The sequence below is a fragment of the Centruroides sculpturatus genome, unplaced genomic scaffold (genome assembly GCF_000671375.1).
Source record: "Centruroides sculpturatus isolate CEXI.00-Female unplaced genomic scaffold, Cexi_2.0 scaffold472, whole genome shotgun sequence".
Classification (NCBI taxonomy): Eukaryota; Metazoa; Arthropoda; class Arachnida; order Scorpiones; family Buthidae; genus Centruroides; species Centruroides sculpturatus.
In genome coordinates, this window is record NW_019384645.1 from 355,833 (window position 1) to 372,143 (window position 16,311).

General features: G+C 29.8%; 1 protein-coding gene and 1 long non-coding RNA gene across 2 annotated transcripts in view; both read right to left on the reverse strand.

The window, feature by feature from the left end:
• Positions 1 to 244: 244 nt before the first annotated feature.
• LOC111626168 lies at positions 245 to 4,038 on the reverse strand. Its single transcript, XR_002756837.1, has 3 exons — positions 3,054 to 4,038; positions 2,211 to 2,313; positions 245 to 1,442 (listed from the first exon to the last, which is right to left on the reverse strand). It is a non-coding gene; the product is annotated as an uncharacterized LOC111626168 (long non-coding RNA).
• A 716-nt stretch (positions 4,039 to 4,754) lies between these two features.
• The window catches only part of LOC111626156 (charged multivesicular body protein 6-A-like), a 25,969-nt gene continuing 14,412 nt past the window's right edge, over positions 4,755 to 16,311 (reverse strand). Inside the window, exons 5-6 of the mRNA XM_023369454.1 lie at positions 13,951 to 14,119; positions 4,755 to 4,916 (exon numbers count right to left, since the gene is read on the reverse strand). Of these exons, the coding sequence (XP_023225222.1) occupies positions 4,873 to 4,916; positions 13,951 to 14,119 (213 nt within the window). The 3' untranslated portion in view covers positions 4,755 to 4,872. The remainder of the gene's footprint in view (positions 4,917 to 13,950; positions 14,120 to 16,311) is intronic.

Sequence of the window (16,311 nt, forward strand, 5' to 3'; positions counted from 1 at the left end):
GAGTAGACAATACATAAAAGTGTCTTCTCACTTTGTCCTTTGCCTCGATATGTGTCACTTTGTCACATATTAAGGCAGATGAGTAGCCTCGAATGAAAGGTCGACTCCATCGTGGAAATATTAATTTCCTCACGCACATGCAAAAGGACAAAGCAAGGAGACACTTTTATGTATTGTCTACTTTAAGAATTTTCTTAAATTTTGTAAGTTTAAAATTGGATTTTATATTGTTTTCTTACTTGTTTTATTCTAATAATTGGTAGTAATTACTTATACAACTCATTACTTTCTTACTATTGTATGCTCTTTTTACTTGAATGGATTCATTTATTAGCAGATATACATTGCTCGAGAATATCTTCTATTGTATACCACTGCTACCGATAATTGTGATCGGATCAATTGAAAACTGTCCAGAGTAACAAAATAACTACAAATTTTACACTAGGGTTTTACCAGATAAAAATGCAGGAGCTACTGGCTCTCCTCAGAGCACTGCTACTTTTAGGGCTAAAAAAGAATGCAAAGGAGAGCACCATGACTATTTTGGAAACTGGTGGAATGGGATTATCTGCCTTTATGGCATCTAGCTGTAAAGGCAGGTAATCCTGCCTTGATAAATGAGGCTATGAATAGCCATAAAGGCTACCCAGAGCCTCATTTGAAGGCAATGTTCCCAACCTAACTGTCTTAAAAGACAGAATTTCACAATATGCAATAATTCCAAGCAGGTCAGTTGTCAAGTATGTTGTGCAGTGAATGCAGTTTTAGAGCATGGAGATGGAGGATCTAGAGCCATATTTTTAATGTAATTGTCAATTGCACATTCCACAACTGTAATTGAAATAAAATTATCATACTTATTTCCTAACTCCCAAAATATATGAGAAAATGTAGATAATAGCACATTAAGCAATTGGCAATGGCAAAGTTTGCTCTAGTGGTCGAATTTTTTAATAAAATTTTTTCCTGGAAATCAGAACTACATACTCAGGATGGTGTGTGTAATAAATTTGGTTAAGATTTGCCCAATAATTCTTTCAACAGAGAGCCTGTACACCTGTTCCTTATCTGTGTATAGACTAATTTTTTAAACATTAAATTTATTTAACTTGTTTTTATAATAAATATATGTAAATTATAATTTAAGATTTTTGATAGTTACTACACTAATACCAAGTACCTTTTGGCTTAGGTTTGATAGTCACAGATTTAAAATGATACCGTTTGACCACACATCCATTCTTTTGCATGCTGTCATCTTTCCTTCTGGCCTGTAATATACTGTAAATAATAATATTCTTGAGAAGATAAAATACTTTCATCATTTAAATGCCTTATTCTCCCACAACATAATTCATTTTTGAAGCAGTTTAAGTCTCTTTGCTTTTAATTATTTTCTTACGAATTATAGCAAAAATTCTGGCCTCTTCAATAAAACTCTAAAAAGAAAATAAAAATACATTAATTTTTATTGAAATGATCATTGTAATCATTTACAATTTTGAAAATATATAATAAAAACTATTTAAGTCAAATTTAAGGGATTAAAGAAAACTCTTCAAGTTAAAGACTTTAATACCAGATTTTATCAAATTTCCTATTCTCAACAATCCATTCACAGAATGATACAGAATTGTACAAGATTAATAACACCATCAAGTCATCAAGGCACATTCTTATGTCCCAATCAGAATGCCCATAACATACTTTATCTATAAAAGGATGTTGACACCAAGTCGTAATGGTGTGCAGTTGTTTTCGTTTTCACACCGTTTATCTTACATGTTGGTATTAACACGAAATGCAAGAGAAAACAAGGATCGCAGATCTATCAAACGGTGGATAGTAGATAGGAAAATAGATTGGGGTTAAAAGTACTGACAATTTTGTCTTAACAAGACCACATAATATGGAAAACCCTATATATGGTGTCTGGAACCTATAGATGGATTTGTGTTAATGCAGTTCGACTTGGCAAGGTTTCACCGTATTCCTCATAAAAGTTTGAGAAGATCCTTTATATTTTAAAGTGATTGAGTTTTATTTATTCATTACAATAAATTTATTGATTTTTATTCCCCAAGATTATTAAATGAATTTTAAATAAAAACTTATTGGAATATTTTCAACCTAATTATAAAAATCAAATATACATTTACACATTAAATGCTTTAAACTGTAGTTAATTTGTAACAAATTGATTTTACCTCTTTTTTTTTGGATTACAACAAGCTGGAGTAGGATTGGTTAATCCTTCTTGAACTACTTCCTCTATGAAAAATTGCCATAATACGACTGCATACTTCAAGTCTGAAAAATATTCATCATAAATAATTATAAATTGTTTCACCATTCATAATCATGAATGACTGAATAATAGAAGCAATAATCTTATAAACAATAATTGAATGACAGTTTGGTCATAAAATTCTTTTAAAATATTGATTGATGTGGATCAACAGTTATCAATTAAATTTATTGCATTTTTTATAACAAATAATTCAAAACAATACACTAAATATGACTTAAATGTTTGAAGATATGTATCTATTTTGTCTTGACAATTCATGAATTTTAGAACCTTCATTCATACGGGAAATTTTTAGCTATAAAATTACATAAAATGCATCCCTGATATAAAGCATTGCTTATAAAGGGATTTATAAGCAATGATTGTATATCAGGATTTATATGCAGGTCAAAAATGTCAGCTCTTAATTTACATAACTGGATATATACGTATACGGCAAGTCCTCAATTAATGTCACTTTGTTTTATTATCGTCAAGGAAAGATACATTCATAACCATTGTTGAATTTTCTTTATAAACAATAAAATTGAATTTTGAAGTGAAGGTTGCAAACACAATCTAATCAGAACTATAATAACCAAATTATATTTAGTTTATATCAATTAGCCTACGCTAAAATTGGTTTTGTTATAAGTCATTTTGCTTAATGTTGTAGCTTCCAAATACTTATCAATGATGTTAACTGAGGACTTACCATATACACATAAACATAACATTTATCATTCAATGATCAACTTACCTAGCCACGTAGGTATAGGGTCTAAACAAAATTTCTCCAGTTCATCAAATGATAATTCGTGGAAAATACTTTACGTCAAATTTTATTTGCCGTCCGGACATAACTCGTCGATTAGCAAACGAGGACGTTTGGATGGTAAAAAATTAATATATTAAAACCTCTTTGCTTAGTGTCATTGAATATTATGGATGTTTAGATTATTTTCTATTTACTTTTTCTTAATAGTTGCTAAAATAAACTATTATTATATTAATAAAACAGAAATTAAACAATATAACAAAGAATTTATTGTTTGATATGCATCTTTTCAATTTTTATCTTCAAATGATAAGCTACTACTACGACAGACTGTCATAGTAGTAGCTTATGGTAAAGTAGTAGTTTTAATGTTTTAATAATCGAGATAACATCTCATAAACTACTTAAAATGCAATAAATGCCATGCTTTAAATGGCTGCTCCAGAGGTGCGATATATATGGAGGAGTAAATTGTATGAAAGTTTTATTTGTTTTAACAATTTTCTGAAGGGGCATACACCATTGCAAATTACATATGTACCGATACAGTAATTGCTGTTATTATAAATTAGTTTTATATATATATTTTTAATTAATTTACTTAAAGACAAAATTCTTCATTTAAATCTTATATATCCTCAAACAAATTGGCTTGAAATTTAAGAAGTCTGCATATGGGTATAAGCATTATTGCCTATAGTATTGTAGCTTTATTTATTAGTCCAATTAATGTCTTACAAAAAGATGGCAAATTTAAAAAAAACAACAAACGTTTCCAATATCTATTTCTGTTCACTCTCGCAAGATTATGTTTATTAAGATTAAAGTAACAGGAAGATGAATTTGTTAATCTTAATTTCAAGAATGAAAGATCATTGTAATTTCAATGTTGGTATAATAAATTCAAAATTTGTAAAATATTTAGAAATTTATAGTAATTATATTAGTGATAAAACTGTTCTTTTGTTTATTTTCATGTCATCATGACAATTTTATCCAATTTATTATGCTATAACATGAATTATTTAAATGAAAAGTGAATTGTTTATTTAGAACTGACACAAATTATCAAAACAAAATCCATTTATTAAAACAAATTTATGATACAACCATAAATTTAAATTTACTTATTTATATACAATTTTTCTTTTTATAAACTAATGGAAATTTTAAAATGGTTTCTGTTTGTAATTCTTCAATGAGTGAAATATAAATCCAATATAAAAATTTATGATGATAATTAAAATAATTATGTTGACAGTTAGTTAAATAGTTTAAATAAAATTATGAAATAAGATACTATAATTAATAATTAAATAAAGATAAATTTTTAATTGCTCATTTTAAGTTTCGACTGTTTTTATTTAATATAATAATAGATACTCAATTTTCAAAGCTTAACTGTAGGTAGCAAAATTAATTTTTCAATGCATTTTATATATATGCAAAATACAATTTAATTTTATTATTAAAAATAATTTGGACACGGGTCAGATATGCATATTTTTCTAAGCACGCCGCAATCGAAAAGCCCAAATTTGACGAATACGTGTTTCTTGATAAATTATGGCATTCGTGCGAACGGAACGGACGACAAAAAAAGCCTCCCTTAAAAATCACATAAATTCTCAATTACTTTTTATTCCAAATAATCTGCAAGATCTTTTTAAATTCGTTTTTTCCCCCCATAAACAAACACATAATTATATACAAAATTAACAAAATCAATTACACGAAAATAGTAAATCGTTTCGGTTAGTTTTACCAGTGGTGTTTGAATCGGATTCCCAAGCCATGCAATTTAAGAAGCTGCCACCGGGATTCTTTCGGGCTCGGCTTTCTTTTCTATTAAAATAACGGTATAAAATAGTTTAATATTTAAAAAATAAATTATATAAACGAATACAAAATTTTATTTTTTTAAATATAAGATGTTGGGTTTATGATTACCATAAAGTAAAAACTTTATTTGAGAACTGTTAGTCTGTAAATTATTAATTCTTTGTTAAACTAAATTGATTTTCAGATTTGTTGATACACTACCGAGTGGCCTCAATTGTGGCTGTTGTGGTCACTGACAGGAAATGGGAACAGAGAATGACGCCCACGATCTACTGATTTACACTTGTTCACTTGCAACATTAATTGTGTAATCTAGGACAGTTGTTCTCATCTGATTTGCAATAATACACACAAGCCATTCAAGGCTTGTCAAGAGATGAATTAAAAATAATAAAAACAACAAATTTTTAAATTAGAAATTTATATTTTAAGTTTTTATATCAGCTAGTATCATAGAAAAGATATTACATATCAAAAGTTTTCACAATTTTAAAAGAATGTATGAGGGGAAATTGAAAAAGTCTTTGCCAACTGCACTTTTTCTTGATAAATAATTACAATTCCAAAATTTTAAACTATACATATGAGAGGGACTTTCCAATGCTGTCTGGTGAAATGTGAAATAAATATGGACATTTGAAAATGGAAGTGTTTTGTCAATTTCCATGCTGAAAAAACACAGAAGTGTGATTTAATTTTTGTGAGAATCTGGCAAGAATACTAGCAAAATTTATCAAGAAATGAGTGCTTGTAGTATGAAACAACTGTCTACTTTGGCAAGATGCAAATTGATGGTTGATAAGTTCAGAAATGGAACAACAATCATCCAAAAACAAATGATTGTTGCAGATAACAAAATGATCTGATCTGGAAATCAGTCCCATTTTTGTTATCTGCTACACAGTGTGAATCTGGCATCTTGTCATCATCATTTTGACCTCCTCAAGGACGGGTTAGCAGGTCATCACTTTGAAAGTGACAACGATGTGAAGATATGCAGCAACGCAATTGAAACTGCTAAGCACAACAACTGAACTGCATGACATATTCTACGAGAGTATCCAAAAACTTGAACTATAATGGAAGAAGTGTTTAGCCTGCCTTGGAAATTACATAGAAAAGTAGGGCATGAACTAGACTTTCAAATGTATAACTATATTTTGAAATTCTGAAATAACAGTCAAATTTAGAGAAAAACACAGTTGGCAAAGACTTTTCAACTTCTCCTGGTATTATTGCAACTGTCTAGTCAGGTAGTTGCAATAATTATTTAGTCAAATAATTTAATAAAAATAATTTATTAATGCTTAATGGGAGGTTACTTATATCTAATTATGGCAACTGTTAATGACTTAAATGACAAATAAATGAGAAAAACTAACATGAATGTCCATGTAATAAGGAATTCCTGCTTAAGTAAAAAACAAAAACAATCAAAAAGATGTGTTTTTTCATGATTTTTTTTAAACTTTTATGTGCTCATGATTTCAACATTCACTAAAGCAGTAAAAAATTAAGACTAGCAAAGGTATCAACTCAAAATGTGGGAAACTCGTTTTTTTTTTCTTCTTCAGTTTTTCAAGAGTGAGTATTTTCTGCCAGCATGACTAATCACAAGTTAATGTTCAACATAATACACAAAAAAAAAAAAAAAACATACCTGTACTTTAACCTTTAAAGTAGTTCAACAGATCAACCAGTTGTTCACAGCTCATTCCCATGTTTAATAACAAAGTGTACTGAAATGTTCTCATGATTTTTCAAATGTACAGTATGTATAGAAAGATTACATTATTATTATGTTAGGGAGTGACAATACCTACGAATTTGATCAAAGATTGATCAAAAGTTATTCAATGATATTTTACTTTACCTGTCTAATTGTTTAGTTTAAATGTTTGTAATTAAGTTTTATTTACATTAATTTTAAATAGTACTTTAATATTTATATTTATGTATTAATTTAAATTTAAGCTGCTGTTCAATTCTATAATATTCCATTACAAGAATTTCTATAATTGAAACTGGCCAAAAAAACACTGAAAATGCTATAATAAAACACTTGGCTACCTGAAAAAGCAGTGTAAATTTCTACATTTATAATATTGTGCCAAGAAATAGTAATTTAAAGTTAAATATTATCACTATATCCTGCTAAGTTTCTTAAGCCATTTTTGGAATTAAATTTTCTGGGAAATAATTTGTATGTTCATCACTATTTATTTCTATTAATAAATAAAATTAAAATTTTTTTGTAAAAAGGGCTGGCAGAATTATACATTGCACATTTGTGCAGAGGCATAGCCTCTAAAGAAAGGTTGTCTCTGCAATGGAAATAGTTGTTCCTGGTGACTAGACAAAGCAAGTAGTTTGAAAAATGGACTCATATCCATTTGTAATGTATTTTTACTTTTTATTAAAAATTAAAATTAATGAGATACAGGAGAGACGGGCACTTGTGACGTTTGTCAGTATTGGAGAGTTTTTCAGTGAGCTTGTTGATAATGAACTCTAATGCTTTGGACACAATTTGTGTCAATTTTTGTATGTATCTTTACTTCAGTTTTACTAAAAACTTTGACATATATTTATTTTTATGTTTAACATAAATAAATATATATATGTTTATGTGTTATGTTTTATTACTAATCAGTGGCATCGAATCTAATCCTGACCCAATGTCACGCACTCCTCCTTCCCCCAAAGTTGTCCATATCATCTGTTGGTAAACGTCAAAGATATTCTAGCGAACCAGCTTTAAAATCCCAACAGCTCGAATCTTTTTTCCTGTATTAGCTTTGTCTGCTAATGTACCTCAAAATTTATTTTCTTTTTTGGAGGAGAAATTTGACACTATTTCGACTAAACTCGTTGATTTAGCTACTAAATTCGAATAGCTGGCAAATTTACATAAAGACTTTGAACACCATCTTATTAATGTGGAGAAGAAGATGGAAGAACTATCTAACTTAAATGTGTCTTCTACTACTCAGACTTCCTTATTTTTTATCTCTCTTAGATTCATGGTCTAATGAACGTCAGAGAAACAATATTGTTATTACCGGATTGGAGGAATGTTTGTCGGAAGTTCTGTCTTTGGTTTTCGATATTCTGTCATCTGTTAAAATATCCAATGGAGATTCTGTTTTGGTAAAAGATCTCAAAACAGTTTCAAAAAATAATTTGATGGTGGCTGAACTTGACATTGTCTCTGATAAAAAAACTGATTTACTGAAATGTACATAATATCTGAATGAGGGAAAACTGTTACAGGGTAAAGTTTTTTTGATGATTTACATTGGAGATCGAGAATTAGGAAAAGATATCTTGTTCCTTTTTATCAAGAGGATAAGGTGACAGGTAAATCTGTGTTCATGAGAGCTGATTGTTTAACAATTGATGGAGATAATTTTATGTATGACCTATTGAATAACAAGCTGAAGAAGATTGAACCTTGAACCTTTTATTACCAGTGAAGTTGGTGGATCATCAAATGGATGAAAATTAAAAACTTTACTGGTTATCCCTTGCTCAGATTTTTTTTACGTTAAAGGTTTTTTATCTTGAAATAGTCAAGGTTTATTATATACTAATTTTGCTGATACGAGTTTTGTTGATTTTGTCTTTTCATATCATATTATTGGTATAATTGAATCATAGATGACATCTTCGATGAAAACCCTTCTTTCAACATTAGATGTTCAATTTTATTTTACTGAATCTTTAGCTCACAAACTGGAAGACCATCTGGTGGTTTGTTCTTAGCAGTTTCTCAGAAACTTAGTAAGTTGGAAATTCATCATCTCTCTGATAACTTTATTATCTCTAAACTTACATTCGATAAACTTTTGTTTAATGATCATTCTAAACTTTTAATTGTCTTGGTTTATATTTCTATTAATAAACATGATTCATTGATTGAGTATCTTGATAGGTTGATTCATGATTTTAATGACGACGACATTTTGATTCTCATTGATTCTAATGCTAGAATTGCTTCTGAAATAGATACATTATATACAGGTTCTAATTAAAATTTTTATAACCTTAGAGAGTCTAAAGATATGATGCTTAACTATAGGGGAAGGAATTTTTTGAACCTAGTCAAATCTTTTGGTTCAATTCTTTTAAATGGTCATTTTGTTACCGATTTCCCCTGCCAATTTTATGTTTATTTCCTCTTTGGGAGCATCAGTTATTGATTTGATAGCTACACTCAGAATTAGTCAATAATATAATAGACTTTAAGATTTTAAATAAATTTGATTCCGACCATCTCCCAGTTTCTATTGCTTTCCACTTTGATTCACTTCCTCTCACTAAGGAATCGCCTACTGAAATTTGTCATTATTTATGGAGACCTTCATGTTTGGATAAGTATTTGTTTAATGTTACCAAGAGATGTGTAGATTTTAAAAGCAGATTCTTCTTGGATTCTTTATCCTTTTATTTGTCTTTTGTTGACATGATTCTTGAATTGATAGATCAAAGTCGTATGTATGTCAAATATGCCTGTTCAAGAAAGTTTGCCAAGTCTTGGCTTGATGCTGATTATTTACAACTGAAAAAGGATAAAATTTCGCTCTACGATCTTTTAGGTGATTAAGATCTAAGCAATGATTCGTTATTTATTCTAACTTAAACAAAAATTTTAAATCCCTCTGTAAGGCCAAAAAGAAATTGTTTTAGATGAAGATTAACTTTCAGATATCGCAAATTAAAAACTCTGCTGGATTTTGGAAGATTGTTAATAAATCTAGAATAACAAAGTTGCACATAACAATATTTATATTTGTGATTGGTCGGATTACTTGACAACATATTTATCTGGGCCATCATTGGCTGTACTGTCCATTTGTACTGATGACAATACTGATCCATTACTTAACAAAAATTTTTCCTTTGATGAACTGCAATTTGTGGTGTGTTCTTTGAAAAATAATAAAGCCCCTGGCCTGAATAATATTAAAGCTGAGATGATTAAATCTCTCTTGATAAATGCTATAAATGATTTGTTATTTTTATTCAATAATTTTAAAACTAATTATTTTTTTCCTACTACAGTAGAACCTCCATTATCTGGACCTCCATTATCCGGATTTTCGATTATCCGGATTGTTCAAAATAAACAAAAAATTTTACGAATTTGCTGATTTGCACTTGGCGAATTACGATACTGTTTATATACAGGATGCAATGCATAACTTTTTTTGTTTCAACGTCTCACCCGGCACAGTGGTCGTAAATTCTTAAATATATTTTACGTAGTAATGAAAATATAACTTGACATACATATTTATAAATAATTTATATTCAAATTACATCATTTCTATGACCAAGGGCGGTGTAAGGCACAAGCGATGTGGGCCACTGCCTATGCCTCGCAGTCCGAAGGGCCTGGCACCTCGAAGGTTTATGCATTACTTAAAAGCCGCGAACGCGACGAAAAAATTTGACTTGTCATAAAATGATAAATAGTTTGTCAAACTTTTATTCATAAAAATGCAGTTTCAACTGCTTTTTATTTTATAAAATCCGTCTTGTTGCGTCACCAGAGGGGCTTTTAAACAATAGCTAATCTGTTAGCGCTGGTCAGTAGTAGTACAAATTCAATACAAACGTTTGTTTCTTGAAAATTTGATCACGATTTAAATACAGTATTTACTTTTAATATTACCGATATGTCAGCGAAAAGAAAACGTGTTGTATTATCATTAACAGACAAATTAAAGTATTTTTTCGATTATCCGGATTTTTCCTTATCCAGACTACCTTCGTCCCCAATTAGTCCGGATAATCGAGGTTCTACTGTATTTGGAAGAATATTTGCCAAAAATGATATATAATAAGGGTAACCATTCTGATCCTTTAAATTATCATCCAATATTGCTAATCAGTGTAATTAGGAAAATCTTTTCTATGTTATTGGTTAATCATCTGAGACTTTGACTTGAGAGGTTTCATGTTATTTGCTTTAGCCAGTTGCTTTTGTAGTGAATAGAGCTGTTGGTTACAATTTATTTCTTTTTCTTGGAATTTTGCAATTAGTTCTAGCTAAGAAATGTAATAAATTATATGTTGGATTTATTGATTTGTCAAAAGTGTTTGATACAATTGATTGCAATATTTTATAGTCGAAGCTTTCTCAGATAGGTATCTCTTCTTCTTTTATTAACATTATAAGACAATTGTTTTCTAATACAGTGAGACACCGCTTAATGTGGGGGATGCATTCCTAGACAACAAAGCGGTAAACAAAACAGCGTTAAATGAGGTCATTTTAACAGAGTAAATAGGGAAAGAGGAACACATGACCAAAAATAAATAAATTTTACTTTAATTTTAAGTTATTTTTATATTAATTTGTATAATAATATATGTTAAATAACACACAAACACATGCACACAAAAATGTAAAGTTCATTTTTTGTGACGAAGGTCCTGGCTCTTCTGAAATTCTTGTTTTTTGTGATAAAGTTGCATAGTTTCATTGTTGCTTTTTTCTTTCCTGAAGCAAATGTCAGTACCAGGAGATCGCATCCAAAACACCTCATCTTGCTTTTGCACTCCTTTTAAAATGTGGATCATTCGCTACAATTTGATCAATGATTTTAGTTATCATTACCAAACTTTTACTAAGGAAATCTGTAGAGAAATTTTTTGGATTCATCGTTTTCAGAATTACTATTTTCCAGTTGCACATGAATTCCTTGTTCTGCCAGTTCCTGAAGGGTGTCGTTGGTAAGACTCTCTACAGTGACTTTCAATATTCTGCTCGTCTACATCTCTTAGTCCTGCTGTATCAATTAGACTCTTCTCGTTGAGAATTCTTGGATACCTTCAGCCATAACTTCTTCCACACTTTGCTCATGCATTTATCAATTAATTCTTGCCAAGTGAAGTCGATATTGCCTATAGCAAGGTTTGGCAATCTTTCAGTAGTGTAGTGCTGAACGTCAGTTATAGTGTTATTCCGAGTGCCGACATGATTCTATCAAGTTTATTATACATGTTATCAAAATTAGTCCGGCAATAACTGACTTCAAAAATGTATAATTTTGAAGTTAAGTCATTAATTGAATTATGTTCTTACATGTGAAGCACTTGCATAACACGTAAATGGAGACACGGAGCATAAACAGATGTGCTGTAATAGAAATATACAAACAACAGATTCGTTTTTAATGCACCACAGCCTTTGTTGAACTATGAAATCTATTTAAATGTGTAATTAATAATTAAAACATAATTTCTGCTACATTTCTATTCAATCAGAGTGCAACTGAAAATCATCCTGCATGCCACGTTTGGCACATGTGCCATAGGTTGCCGACCCCTGGCCTATGGCATCAATGCTGTTATATTTTTTCCAAAATTGCACCAAACAAACATAGATTTAAGGAAAAGACAGTGCTATGATGAATTGCCACTTTTGCTGATTGGTTTGTGTTTGGAAATAATCAATGAAATGGCACAATAATTTGAATCAGCGCTTTTTTAGGCTTCGAGTACACCACATTATATCGAATCAACATTAAGCAGGATCTTACTGTACTGCCTTTCAAATTGAAGTTAATTGATGTATCTCAGAAGCAGTAATTGCTAATAAAGGTCTTCCACAGGGTGAACCACTTAGCTCTATTTAGTTCAATTTATCTGTCAATGATCTCCCAGATATTTTTCATAGTCATAATACTATGGGTATATCAATATCCCCAGAGCTAGAACTAAATTGTCTCTTATTTGCTGATGGCATTGTAATATTCTCGTATTCAGCTAGTGGCCTTCAAAGGAAACTTAACCTTCTGTAGGATTATTAAGTCTAATAAACTACTTATTAACGAAGCTAAATCCAAAGTAATGGTTTTTCGGAGAGGGAGTGGATTGGGAAAAGCTGATAAATTTTATTTATCTAACTCTGAGTTAGAGGTTGTCTTGTCTCTCAAATATTTGAGTATTTATTTTACTTCACAGGGCTTGTTTTCTTTTCACTTAAACAAATTGTTTTTGAAATATAATCGCCAACTCGCTAATCTAATAAGGGTCATGGTTAGAATGAAGCAGTCTTCTATTAAGTCATACTTTTGATTGTTTGATTCCTTGATATGCTCAAGTTTGGGATTTATGTTTCCTATTTGGGGTCCATTATTTTTTGATAAATTAGAGAAGATTCAACTGAGATTTATCAGATCGATATTTCGTATTAATCATTTGGTGCCTGGACCTGTTTTAAGATTCGAATTGGGTCGACTGCCAATGGCTATATGTTTAGCATTGACCATTTTTAGATACTAGTTTAAAAAGCTACCAGAACTTGATCTCAGAAAGATGGTCTATAATAAATTAAAATTAATAGGTAGTAATTATTTGGTTTTAACTTGGCCCTCTTTAGTTGAATGTTTATTATCTGATTTAGTTTATTCAATTGCTTATTATACTCAATTTCCTGATAAAAAACGTTTTCTAGCTGAACTTTTCCAGTCATTAAAAGATAAATACTGGGCTCAAGATATTCTTTATATCGAACAAAAGTGTATTTTTTTTTAAATTTCTCTATCTACCCCATGGACACCTCAAGATTATTTGTTATCAAATTTAAATTATAAGATTAAAATCTTTAATAATACAATTATGACTTAATAACTATACTAGTGTATTAAATGGGCATAGAATTAATATATTGGCTTACTCCAATTGTCCTCTATGTAACAGAATTATTGAAAATGTTAAGAATCATTTGTTTGTATCTTGTGAATACACTGAACAGTTAAAGGATATTTTTTTGACAATTGATTTTAATATGTTTTGTTTATATGATGATAATTTAAGTTCTGTAATGTTATATAAAATTTTTAAATTTTTCTGTTATTCATTAAACATGTTAACATAGTTTTACTAATTTAAGTTATATCAATTGTTATCTATTTATAATTATGTAAAACAATGTTTGTATTAATAATGTTGTTAAAAGTTCTGTAACCCCTTTGTAAAGGCAAAAGCCATAACAAATAAACAATTGATTCAATATTGTTATTACCTTTTGGTTCTTCTTTAGGTATTTCAGGAAATTTGATTTCTTCTTTAGCTTCTTCTTCAGCTTCTTCTGGAACATTGGGCATACTTTCGGCAACAATGGCTTCTAACTCATCTAGAACGGCATCCTCATCTTCTTGAGTGAGATAACCAGAGAGCAGTTCATCAATTTCCTAAAATATAATTACATTATTATTATATTAGAGAGTGATTATTTGTTTGGAGAAATGATACAATAGATGAGTTTGTCAGGAAATTAACAAAAATAGTATGAGATTATCTATTTCTTCTAAACTATTTGGCCATAAGTCTAGTAATTGTTTTGTCCTTAACTTCTAGTTTGTGTAGAAAGGAAACAACAAGAACTCATTGACAGACTAGTATTTTTGGAAATTAACAAAATATAAGTTAAGAGGAGTGTACAATGTTTTAGAAGAGTTTAAAATTGTGGAAAAAATTTTAAAAATTTAGAAATAGAGATTGATGGTTTGAAGGATCAGTTTAGCAGAGTAATGATTTTAATAAAAATTGGAGAAAGAATGGAGGGAAAATACAAGGAGAGAGAAACAATGAGGATAAATTGAGAAAAGGAACAAAATGAAAATAATGGTAGATGATATGTGTACAGGAAGTTAAGATAATGTGAAATATAATATATTTGATTTAATAAGAAATGAGAAGGATTGTTTGAAGAAATTCAGCAATCAGCGGTATACATAAAAAATTAAAGACAATGACAGTGAATAGTTCCTATATAAGATCAGTTATTTGAAACTTAGAAACTAGGATTGAAAAGCACTGGAAAGATGCAATCAAAGAAAGCCATGAAGTGGAATGAAACTAGATTTATATTTAAGGAAAAAGATCAACAAATTTGAGAATGATGGAGCAATTAAATATTTACACAAAATTTCATTTAAAGTTTAGTTTCTTTTATTATTTCCACCATATTGTACTAAGAAGGCCATTTTTTTCTGTACTCATCATAAGTTTGGCCTGACTCACAATGGGCAGGCAGGCAGTGAGGGATAGGACCCAACTGATTTGAAGAAGACTGCCCATGCTAATTAGCTGCACATCCCATATTAGATCCATGCTAATTAGCTGCACATCCTTTTATATTTATTCCTAAGCTCCCATAGTAGTAGGTAGACATATGCCTTAACTTCCTTGGCCATCCAACCGTCAAGCTTCTAACACTGTCCTGACAAATGTCCAAACTCTTGATTTATTTAGCATTTTTTACTTCTGCTTTTTCTTTTATATTTTTATAAAATAAACAAACAAACAAACTACATGTATATTCATATTTCATGGGCAATATTGCTAGATCTGTAAAAAATCATTTGATTATTTTATGAATTAACATGCAATTTCTTTTTATGATTTGGACTATTTTCAACTTTCTGCATTGCAAAGTCTCAAACTGACTTAAAAATTTTGTTGTACAAATTGTAATGTCAGTATTATAGATAGGAAGAAAAAACTAAGCTAGTTGTATTTGGACTAAACTTGTTAGTTGTATTTTATCTTTACAAATCAGTAATGATAAAATACAACTAGCAGGTTACCTTTACTAATAATGCTTTGATGATTGATGACAGGCATAGTTGAATTCTATTTAATGTTAATTAAAATATACAAACAGACTCAGACTTGTCATTCAGTACTGCAGGTCACAGAAGCCCCTACTACGTGTGCATGAACAACCATTCCCCTTTAGAAATCTGTTAGGTCTGATATAATCATGTCCCAAAAACAAGCAAATAATTTTTCAACAACAAAAGTAATGAAGTTTATCAACAGTAACATAAGCTATGCAAATCAGAAAAAAAGAGATGGTACCTGTGATGGCTCATGTTTCAGGAAAAGTTTAATTCAACTATGATAAAAGGGGCATTAAATTATGTCAAATTATTTTGTCCAACCCCTGTAAATATCAGGTTATTCTGTATATTTTAATATTCAAAATATCTTATTAATATATAAACTGATGATATTTTTCTGTAAGATATGGAAATGTAGATGTACAGAGTATTTTCTTCAGTGATATGAAGCTGTTCAGATATAAATGTACTTCAGAGAGATAAAAAGAATAAAAAATAAACAACTTAATAAATAAAAAATAGAGTTAAAAAATGTTCACTGATGATAAGCCAATTAAAAAATACATGGAACCTCGGTATACGACCTTAATCCGTTCCTGGTGTTTGGACTTATACCGAACCAAGCTTTTCCATAAGAAGTAATGTAAAAATGATTAATCCGTTCTCATGTAAAAAAATGGCTGGCTTTAAACACCTCGCTTTCCTGGCTAGTTCCTGCTTGATTTTTCGTGAGATCAGTGTGTTAACGCGAAGTGTAG